Here is a 12,388-nt window from a genome sequence, read left to right on the forward strand (position 1 = left end):
TACAGAATGAACTGGTGCGTCGGCATGACGTTGTATTCCTTGACATTCGTAAGTTATTTGAAGGCACCTGACGGTTCTTAAGTCTGTGTTTTGACAACTTTGATTATTTCAAATCAATTTTGATTATTTCAAATCAATTACAGTGGCGTGTGCTGAGGAGGCTGTCAAAAGTCGAGCAACATATTCGGATAGGAATTCGTTAGTCAATGACTACAACGGCTAGCCGGTTCCCAGTTGATCGCAGTGTATAAGTTGTAAATTTCGTTTGAGATAATCATTTAATCATTTAAAAAAAGTTTTTTCCAAATTTTTTTAAAAATTTGTTTTATTTTTTTTTAGTTTTAAATTTTTTTTTTTGTGGAAAAAAAAATTTATGACAAAAAAAATATTTTTCCCGATTTTGACCCATTGCAATGGACTTTGAAATATCTATCATTAGATATCCATATTGTCTATATTACTGACTTAGTAATCCATATATAGATCAAAAATAAATCAAAAATCGAGGTAGTCCCGGTTTTTTGCTTATATCTCCGTTATTTATGGACCGATTTTGCTAATTTTAAATAGCAAACTTCTCGAAAGCATGTCTGCCAGAATTATTGAAGATTTGGATCCCGAAGATACGACAGACAGATAGACGGACATGGATTAATCGACTCCGCTATCTATAAGGATCCAGAATATATATACTTTATAGGGTCGGAAATGAAAAATGTAGAAATTACAAACGGAATGACAAACTTATATATACCCTTCTCACGAAGGTGAACGGTATAAAAATAATTTTCCCATTTCAAAGCTACTTTATCCTAAAGCAATAATTTCTTAAACAGTTTAAAGTTTTCCATAAGATATGGAATTCAGGTCTTTGACATTCGGTGTCTTGTAAAATCACAGGGTTTTTTTGGTCATTCGAAATTTAAAGTTAAACAGTACTTTAAAATTACTGAATAATTTGTTAAAACTGCCGATTCTATCATTTAGTCTGGTTGGCTCCATAGAATGAAAGGATATACTAAGTTATTATGATCCATGCTCTATGCTGGGTGAAGTTGAAAATTGAATTTAAAATTAGAGAAACAAGCAGTAAGTAAGACTATTATTAAATTTATTTGTTTAAACTTAACATGTTACAAAAAACGCCAAAATTACCTTAGAATTTATATTATTAAATTTCAATTATTTTAACACCTTTTTTTAATATTACAAAAATTAACAAATATTTTATGTAAACACGTAAACACGTAAATTACACAAGTGTAAATTAAATGTAGCGTATCATAAAAACAACCTTGACCGAACATGGTATATATATATATTCACCTTCACCATGTTAAGGCCCTTAACTTCAGGGTATACATAAGTTTGTCATTCGGTTTGTAATTATTACATTTTATATATTATAGATCGTTATAATTAGCGGATTCAATGTAGCCATGTCCCTCTGTCCGTCTGTAAGTTGACATAAACTTTCCGTAGCCCACAAATAACTTACATATGTACATGATTTATACATCAATATATCCACTATGGTTGCGGGGCAGTTTAAAATCGAGAAAATCGGACCACCAATGGCTAAGATATAAGCTAAAAATCACAACCACCTCGATTTTAGACCTATTTTTGATCTATATCTGGATTACTAAATCATTTAAAAAGACAATATGGATATCTTATGATAGATATTTGAAGGACCTTTCCAACGACGTATATAACGCCATATTAAGTCGGATGTGTTAAAATCGGGAATAATATTTTTTAACCCGAGTTTTTTTCAACCAATTTTTTTTTTTATTGGGTGCGAGAGGGGGTTTGTTTGGTTCAGAAGTAATGATTTTGAAAGATACCTCAGGCCAACCAAAAAATGTTTAAGACTAAGAATGGGAGGCGTTGGTCCATGAAGATTGCTGTAAAACTCAACAAGAGCTTGCAAAACTCAAGCAGCAATTTCAAAACATTTGCAAGCAGCAGGTTTCATCAATAAGCAGGGAAATTCGGTACCATACGAATTGATGCCAAGATACTACCTTGAAAGACTATTTTGCATGTCCGAAATGACGCATTAACGCTGTAAAAGAAAATCATTTTTGTACCGCATCATTACTAGCGATGAAAAATGGATCCATTACTTTAACCCGAAACGTAGGAGATCATATGTGATGCCTGACCAATCAGCCGAATCGACACCAAATCAAAATATCCCAAGAGCTAAGGTCATTCTCAGTATTTGGTGGGATCGAAAGGGTGCTTTCCATTATGGGCTGCTAAAATCTGACCAGATCATCACAGGGAACCTATACCGAACTCAGCTGATTCGTTTGAAGCGAATTTTGGCCGAAATATGTCCACAATATGCGGTCAGACATTAAACCGAAATATTACATCATGACAATTCTAGGCCTCTAGGTTTTTACCCCCTGGTAAAAACTATATAGAAAGAAGTGGTTGGAAAGTTTTGCCTCACTCGTCTTTTAGTCCAGAACTTGCCCCCTCCGACTACCATTTGTTTTGATCAATGAAAAAAGCTCTCTCTGGGATATGCATCACTTTGGAACAGAGTGTCCGATATTGGCTTGATTTGATATTGGCCTCAAAAGATGAGCAGTTCTTTTAGCTCGGAATCGATATACATATTGCCAGAAAGATGGGAAAAGGTTAGAGCTAACAATACTTTGAATGAATTTATATTGGTACAAATGTTTCAAAATGAAAGTTAAAAATTTGAAAGGATACACAGAGAATACAGATTCGTAATAGCAACCGAATTTGTTGCCTATCAAATGAGTTTATTTTAGTGACCGAATTTTATGGTTGTGGCTACGATATTTTAGAAATGGTAACAAAAGTTTGGTTGCTTCAAACGAAATTCTTCTTTATCAACTGACTTTCAGTGGATAGAAGCGAAAAACTCTATGTGTGCAACCGATTCGATTGGCAACAAATTCGGTTGCAATTTTCTCTGTGTATCTAATGATAGATAGACTTATTTATATAAGGCCATAGTAAGTCGGACCTAAAATGGGTCAAAATCGGAAAATATATTTTTTAACCCGAATTTTTTTCACCAAAAAAATTTTTTGTCATACAATTTTTTTCACTAATAAATTTAAAAAAAATATTAAATTTTGGAAAAAAAAAATTTCATTGAAAATTAAAAAAAAAAAAAATTTAAAAATTTTGAAATAAAAATTGAAAAAAAAAATTTCGGTTAAAATTTAAAATACAATTTTTTTCACTAATAAAATTAAAAAAAATTCAATTTTGAATATAATAAATTTAAATTAAAAAAAAATATTTAATTTTGGAAAAAAATGTTCATTAAAAATTAAAAAAAAAATTATCAAAAATTTTGAAATAAAAATAGAAAAAAAATTTGAAATGAAAATTAAAAAAAAAAATTTCGGTTAAAATTTAAAATAAAATTTTTTTCACTAATAAAATTAAAAAAATTTTGGAAAAAAATGTTGAAAATAATAGATTTACATTAAAAAAAATATTAAATTTTGGAAAAAAATGTTCATTAAAAATTAAAAAAAAAAAATTTTTTTAAAATTTTGAAATGAAAATAGAAAAAAAAAATTTCGGTTAAAATTTAAAATAAAATTTTTTTCACTAATAAAATTAAATTTTGGAAAAAAAATTTTCAAAAATTTTGAATATAATAAATTTTCAAAAATGTTGAATATAATAAATTTAAATTAAAAAAAAAATATTAAATTTTGAAAAAAAAAAATTCGGTTAAAATTTAAAATAAAATTTTTTTCACTAATAAAATTAAAAATTTGAAATGAAAATTGAAAATAAAAATTTCGGTTAAAATTTAATATAAAATTTTGTTCACTAATAAAATTAAAAAAAAATAAAATTTTGGGAAAAAAAAATTTTGAATATAATAAATTTAAATTAAAAAAAAATATTAAATTTTGGAAAAAAAAATGTTCATTAAAAATTAAAAAAAAAAAATTCAAAAATTTTGAAATGAAAATTGAAAAAAAAAAATTTCGGTTAAAATTTAAAATAAAATTTTTTCATTAATAAAATTAAATTTTGGAAAAAAAATTTTCAAAAATTTTTAAATGAAAATAGAAAAAAAAAATTTCGGTTGCTATTTAAAATTGAGAAAATCGGCCTAGAAATGGCTGAGATGTAAGGAAAAAACCACGACCACCTCGATTTTTGATCCAATTTTGATCTTTATATGGATTACACAATATATAATGACGTATGTATATAACGCCATAGCAATTCGGACCTACAATGTGTTAAAATCGGGAAAAATATTTTTTAACCTTTGTTTTTTTTAAATTTTTTTAAACACATTTTCTTTTTTCCAGTTATAAATTTTGTTTATATTTTAAAGTATACTTTGGTGAAGGGTATAAAAGATTTGGCACAGCCGAATATATCTCTCTTACTTGTATTTTTTTGGTAATTATTGGGAGTATATTAGAATTATCTCAAATAAGTGTTACTCAAAATTCCGTTGATAAAAATTCCATTGAATTTAATTTTTTTTTGAATTGAATTAATGTGCAAATTCACGTGTGTGTTAATTTATTTTCCATTTCGATTATTTGAATTTTCAGTCAATACTGCGTTAGGCAAAATTGAGTGAGTGTGTGTGTTAAAAAATATGTTTTATTGTTATTATTATTATTATTTTCTTAGTTAATTTTGCAATTAAATAATAAAATTAGCAACTTCATAAATTGATACTTAATCGTCAATTATCAACACTATACGAACATATTTAATTATCTAAAGTTGAAAAAACACAATATTTATTTAGCTATTTTTAAAATTTTTATTAAATATTTATTTATTAAATTAAATAATTTCCTCTCTTTTTCTTTTTTTTTGCTTTGTATTGTATTACTAGCACAAATACACGATCTATCTATTATAACAATCGATCTACATACAACAAAATTGTAAGGTAGAGATAGAGATACATGCGTTGGTGAAGGTGTATTTAAGTTTAAATAAAATTTAACAGTTATTAACACATTTTTTAATTGTTGGTCTAAACTATATAACACATTTATTTATCTGTATGTATAATATTATACATAGATAGGAATGTATCTGTGTGTTCGTATTTAAGTTCTAGTAACTGTGGTAGTAAGTAAGTAATTCATATCAAACATAATTTTCTTGTTGAATGAAAAGAAAGAAAGATACAGAATGTATTAAAGAAAAAGTTATAAAGCTTCTTGATTTGAAAATTTTGAAACCAGTTTCAGTTGGTTATTGCGTCAGGTCAGTTGGTTGGTCTGTTTAAGTGCCTTCAATTATTTACGAAATTCGGTTGAAAAATAAAATTCCAAAACTTTACAAATGAAGTAACTACGGTGTTTACTCGTTTCAAAATTTCAAGTGTGTGCTTGTTTTCCATCTTGTTTATCTCAATCTTACTCTTTATCTTGTTAACTTATCAGAAGATAAATAAGATTCCTTAAAAAAAATAAATTAAAAATTTTAGTTTTCCCTTTTTTCTGTGCCAGTTGTGTTCTTTAATTTAAAGTTCAAGTTTAGTCAAAAAAAAAAAAGTTAATTTGTTAATTGATAATTTGTTCTGTTCCATTTATCAATTTGTTTTCTTGGCGTAAATTGTAAACATTTTTTTTTGGTGGCCACAATTTAATTAAGCGGGTAATTGAGCAACCATCAACATATTGTGACATTTTTATGGCAATATTCAATATTCTAAAAAAGACTATACAAATTTATTGATCATAAATCACAATGATATTGAGTCAAATTATGTCTGCTGTGTGCTAGTGTTTTCAAAAAAAAAATTAATTTAAATTTCTTTAACCAGGAATTGACAATAATGTCAATAACATCAATTAACTACAATAGAAATTTAAAGTGTACAAATTGTAATTGTTATCTAAAAGAACATTCATAAATTTCAATAAAAAAAAAATATAAAAAAATCATAAAGATCAATTTTTTAAATAGATTGATCTTTATTTTAAAAAATAATGAAAATAAATGTAAACAAATGTTTTAGGGCAAAATACTTGCTGAGAAAATACTTACCTAATAATGAATGTAAAAAGATTTATGTAGATCACTTCAAAAAAAAAGATCAAATATTTAAAAAGTTAAACATTTTGTCATTATCTAAATGATAACATAAAAAATACTTTCAAACTTTCTAGTTTTTTAAATATTTAGTTTAGCGGTCTAAACGGTTAAAGTTAAGAAAATTGTTATATTCTGGATCGATATAGATTGCGGAGCCGATATTGCTATGTCCGTCTGTATGTTGAAATCAATTTTCCGTAGCCCCCAAATAACTTACATATGTATATGATTCATACTATTCATATATCCGTTATAGACCCGGTTCGATTGCTATTTAAAATCGAGAAAAACGGCCCACAAATGGCTGAGATATACGGAGAAAACCCAGGATCTACATATATCTGGATTACTAAATCATTAATATAGACAATATGGATATCTAATCTATATATATAAAAATGGAATGGTCCATGTATGTCATGTCATCACGTGAGAACAGCCGATTTGGAATTTTTTTTTTTATTCGATTCGAAATTTTCGAGAAAAAAAATCAAAAATTCCGTGTAAAACTCGGAAATTCTTTCTTTTTTTGGGAGTCCAGTCAACTGTAATAAAAAAGCTCCCTAAAGTATGCAGTACAAATTTAGATATTTTATTTGCAAAAAAATAAGAACAGGCTGGTGTGAGTGGGTGGGAGAAACTTGAAGAACTAACATTAGTAAATGCTACCGGGCGAAGCCGGGGCGATCAACTAGTGATAGATACTTCAAAGACCTTTGCAAGGTCTAAAATAAAAACATAGTAAGCCGGACCTACAATGGGTCAAAATCGGGAACAAGATTTTTTAGCTCGAATTTTTTTTCACCAAAAAAAAATTTTTTGTCTAAAATTTTTTTCACTAATAAATTTGAAATTTTTTTTTTTTAAAAAATTATAAAATTTTTAAAAAAAAAATAATTTTGGATTTTTTTTCTTTAATTTTAGTTGACCTAAAAATTTGTATTTTTAAGTATAATTTGGCACGGCCAAATATTGCGCTCTTACTTGTTTTTATATTTTAGTAGTTTGAATTATTGTCTACCAGATAATGCAAAATAAATTGAAGCTTTTTTAGCTTTTATTTTTAAACATTTGTACAATATAAATTTGTAGAAAGTATTGGCCATTGTTAGCTATGACCTTTTTCCATCATTCTGGCAAACATATGGATTCCGAGCCAAGATCACAGCTCATCTTTTGAGGCCAAGAAAAAATCGGGCCAATATCGGATACTCTGTTCCAAAGTGAAGTGAAACAAATAATAGTCGGACGGGGCATGGTCTCAACTATAACGCGGGTGAGGCAAAACTTCCCAAACACTTTTTAACAGTTATTGCAACATGTACCCGAAACTTGTCATATCTGGCCGCATATTCTGGTCGGTTTTCGGCCAATGCTCGCTTCAATCGAATCAGTTGCGTTCGGTACAGGTTCCCTGTGGAGGTCTGGCCAGATTTCAGCAGCTCATAATAGATAGGACCCTTTTGCTACCACCAAATACAGAGCATTACCTTAGCGCCATTCGTCTGGTTGGCTGGGCTTCACGTACGATCTCTAGCGCTTCGGGTTATCATAATGGATCCATTTTTCATCGCAATTAACGATTCGGTGCAGAAATTTTTGTCTTTTATAGCGTTCAAACATCATTTCGGACATGAAAAATCGTATTTCAAGATCTCTCGACTTCAATTCGTATGGTACCCAATTTCCCTTCTTTTAGATTAATCCTACTATTCCAAACATTTTGAGTAGCTCCCAATTATTTTGCAGCTCTTGTTGAGTTTATCAACAATCTTTATGGTGTAATGGCTCCTTTTTTCAAATTAAAGAAGTAAAGTAAAACTTCTCGCATATGACGCTATGTTGGCACAAAATTCGACATTTTCGAAGCAAAAAAAACTTTGGTGTTTAAGTGAGAATTAATGACAGATATATGCCCTTCAAAATGACATATAAGTTATTAAAAACAAAAAACGGCGTTCAAAAGATTCAGTCATACTCCCAAGCTATATTAAGGAAATCATTTATAGTTTCTATATTTTAGTACATCATAAATTTAACTATCAGATAATGCAGTAATAATTTTAAATTTTCAAATAAAATTATTTTTTAAATTTTTTTAAAAATTCCCCGAAAATTTGTTTAGACTTATACAAATTTTTCAAGTTTGAATAAATATTTAAATAATATGAATTAAGGAAATGATTCAGGTTTTATATATTTTATTACATTATTTTGTTATCTATCAGATAATGTACTAATATTTAAAAGTTTTCAAATGTAATTATTTTTAAAATTTATTTAAAAATTTCAATAGACTTAGAAAAATGTTGCAACTTTGATGAAATATTAAAAAAAATATTTACTAAAGAAGGGCTTTATGTTTTCTATACTTTAGTACATCATATATTTAACTATCAGATATTGCAAAAATAATTTGAAATTTTCAAATAAAACTATTTTTTAAATATTTTTAAAAATTTGCAGAAAATTTTGTTAGATTTACACAAATATTTCAAGTTTGAATAACTATTTCAAATATTAGTATTAATGGATTGATATAGTTTTTTATATATATTATTACATTATTTTGTTATCTATCAGATAATGTAAAAATATTTCAAAATTTTCAAATATAATTATTTTTTTTAAAATTTTTTAAAAATTTTGAAAAATTTAAATAACTTTGAAAAATATATCAAGTTTGATAAAATATTTAAAGAAATATATATTAAAGGAATGTTTAAGTTTTTATATATTTTAGTACATCATATATTTAACTATCAGATAATGTAGAAATAATTTGAAATTTTCGAATAAAACTATTTTTTAAATATTTTTAAAAATTTGCAGAAAATTTGTTTAGACTTACACAAATTTTTCAAGTTTGAACAAATATTTAAATAATATAAATTCAGGGAATGATTCGGTTTTTATATATGTTATTAACATCATTGTGTTATCTATCAGATAATGTAAAAATATTTCAAAATTTTCAAATATAATTATTTTTTTACAATTTTTTAAAAATTTTGAAAAATTTAAATGACTTTTTGAAAAATATATCAAGTTTGGTGAAATATTTAAAGAAATATATATTAAAGGAATGTTTAAGTTTTTATATATTTTAGTACATCATATATTTAACTATCAGATAATGTAGAAATAATTTGAAATTTTCGAATAAAACTATTTTTTAAATATTTTTAAAAATTTGGTTAGACATATAAAAATATTTCAAGTTTGAATAAGTATTTCAAATATTAGTATTAATGGCATGATATAGTTTTTTATATATTTTATTACATAATTTTGTTATCTATTAGATAATGTAGAAATTTTTAAAAATTTTCAAATATTATTATTTTTTTTTAAATTTTTTGAAAAATTTAAATACAAATTTTGCAAGTTTGATGAATTATTTAAAAAAATATATATTAAAGGAATGTATAAGTTTTTTTATATTTTAGTACATCATACTGTTATCTATCAGATAAAGCAGAAATAATTTGAAATTTTCAAATACAATAATTTTTAAATATTATCGAAAGATTTTGTTAGTTTTACAAACATTTTTCTAGTTTGATGAATTTTTAATGAAATATATATTAAGGAAATCTTTAGGTTTTTTTTATATTTTGGTACACCATACTGTTATCTATTAGATAATTTAAAAATAATTTGAAATTTTTAAATATTTTTGGAAAATTTGTTTAGACTTACACAATATGTTGCAAGTTTGATGAAGTATTCAAAAAATATATATTAAAGAAATCATTTAAATGTTCTATAGTTAAGTACATTTATCTGTTATCTATCTGATAATAAAATAAAATTTTAATTTTGTTAATATTTTTCCAATTTTTTTCTAATTGCTGTATTTATCTTTTTCCCTTTACAGAATTCAAAAACAACGTACTTAATTTACATACCAACTACAACTACAAACTCAAACTAAAATAAACTTAGTTTAGAAAAACAAACAAAAAAATTAAAAATTTAAAAAAGAAAATCTTAGAAAAATTAATGTAGAGCAAAAAAAAGAAAAGAAATCCAAAAACAAACAAACAAAAAAACATTACAAATGTTTGCGTGATAACACATTCTAAAACTTAAGGAAACCTAAACAAACTCCCTACAAACACGCCAGTTGAAGTAAAACCCATTTAACAAACAAAATCTTTTAGCAACAGAGAAAATGTTTTACGACCTACTGACCAGAAATTCTAATGAATATTTTCATCAAGGTCCGGCAGGTCGAAAAAAAGGTGAACGAGCTAAACACGAACAAGAAGAAAAAGAATTTCTAAATTTCTTTGCCAGCAAAAACACCTTTGGGCCGCAAGAAACAACTGCGACAACAACAACAACAACAGAAAATCAAAGGCAGAAATTAGAAAGAGCTGCCAACAAAATGGCTGTTAATAAGAAACAACAAACAATGATGATGGCAGCCCAGGATGAGCGCGAAGAGTCAAAGGACAAGAAGACGCCATCGCTAGAGCAAGAAATGAATTTGGCTCGAAGGGCATGTTGGTGCAATAACAAATTGGATGACTTAAAGAGTCAACAACAACAATTAAAACAAAAATGCTGTGAGAATTGCTTTAAACGTCTAAATGAGGACAACAAACAAGAAAATAATGAAGAGAATGATGGCGTAGATGATGATAATGAAACAACGGTTTTGAATGGTGCTAAAAACTTTAGTAAAAATATTAATAAACTTAATGAAACTACTAATAATGTTAATGATAATAATAAAACAACTACAAAAACTATAAATAGTAATAGTAAAATGTTTAGTAATACAACTACAACCACTACAAATAGTTTAAGTAAAAGAAAAAATCTTATAAATAAGCACAAACAACAACTGGAGCAGGAAAATTCCTCCTCTGACTCCTTACTATCCAAAGATGCTGCTAATAATTCCTCTAATTCCTGCTCCCCTGTAAATAATAATCCTACAAATAATAGTAATAATAATAGTAGTCCTGGCAACAACTTAATAATGGCCTATTTGCGTGTTCTACTGCTACAAATGTGGTTGTCATTTGTGGAGTTTTGTGATAAAAACACTATTAAACCCAATGATCCACGTTTTGCCGCCTATCGCCAAGATAAACCAACAAAAGATCAGCCCAAATCACAGACACAAACACCACCAAACGCCTCTACAAATACGGATTCCACCTCTTCGTCATCCTCAACGAAACCTAAAAAAGCTTTTCAATTCAAATTGCTAACGAATAAGAAAGTGATTTTCCTGTTTGTGGTCTGTGTTTTCTTTTCGTGTGTCAATCGCATTGAAGCCCGTCCAAATTTGGAAAGTTCCAATAATGCCATTGTGGGCGAAACCCTACCACCAGCAGTGGCAGCCAGTGATGGCGCAGCGGCGGTGAAGCCTTTGGATAACAGTGTTTCCGGTAAAAGTAATGTAAGTCCAGAATATTTTTTTTTATTGATTTTAATTATTTTTTTTAATTGAAGGGAATTTGGTTTACAGTGAGCCTCAAAAGTGAGTAAACACCAAAAATTATTTGATTTTTTTTTAAGATAATGAAAATTATAAAATCTATCCATGGATTCAAATTTAAAAGTTTCGGTTTGTTGGAGATTGTGTTGAATAATAGATTCGGTTCGGAAAAAAAAGATTTAAGTCGGAATATAATGAATTTCACGATCTTAAAAAAAATCAAAAAATTCGCTGGTGTTTACTCACTTTTGACGCTGTGTGTAGATCCTAAACTTAAGAGTTTCTATTATATAAAGAAAACTATCAGATAATAATTTGAAATCTTCAAGAAAAATTATTTTTAAATATTTGTATTCGTTCCACCAAGGGCAGGCGCGGATCCAAGTCAACCATTTGGGGGTGATAAAATAAAAAATATTTTTTTTTTAATTTTTTCTTTTTTCCTTTTTCATATAAAAAATTTTTGGTTTCGGGGTTGGATGATTGCTGAATTTCATTTTGTCATTCCGTTTAGAATTTCTACATTTTTCATTTGCGAACTCCTAAACGGAGTTGATATAGCCCTTTCCGTCTGTTTGTCTGTGTGTTGAAATCAACTTTCCGAAGCCCTTAAATAACTTACAAACATGATTGATACTTCAATAAATCTGGTATTGTCCTGGTTCAGTTGCTATTTAAATTCGGAAAAGTCGAACCACAAATGGATGAGATATAAGCTCGATTTTTTACCTATTTTTTTTAGCTATATGTATCTGTATTACTAAGTCTATCTATATATCTAATAGACATTTTATAGACCTTTCCAACGACGTATATAACGCCATAGAAATTCTC

At 27.0% G+C, this 12,388-nt stretch overlaps 1 protein-coding gene across 9 annotated transcripts in view; it reads left to right on the forward strand.

Annotated features, from left to right (window-relative positions):
* Nhe2 (Na[+]/H[+] hydrogen exchanger 2) overlaps positions 1–12,388 on the forward strand; it is a 192,498-nt gene that overhangs the window by 74,703 nt on the left and 105,407 nt on the right. For 7 of the 9 annotated variants that reach the window (XM_065502465.1, XM_065502473.1, XM_065502467.1 and 4 more), the window contains exon 2: positions 9,977–11,515. In XM_065502465.1, coding sequence (XP_065358537.1) covers positions 10,274–11,515 — 1,242 coding nt within the window. In that variant the 5' untranslated portion in view covers positions 9,977–10,273. Of the gene's footprint in view, positions 1–5,245; positions 5,263–5,579; positions 5,616–9,976; positions 11,516–12,388 lie in introns of those variants that run through there. The other 2 variants (XM_065502466.1, XM_065502464.1) reach the window with 2 other exon arrangements.

Source organism: Calliphora vicina, chromosome 2 (genome assembly GCF_958450345.1).
Source record: "Calliphora vicina chromosome 2, idCalVici1.1, whole genome shotgun sequence".
Lineage (NCBI taxonomy): Eukaryota > Metazoa > Arthropoda > Insecta > Diptera > Calliphoridae > Calliphora > Calliphora vicina.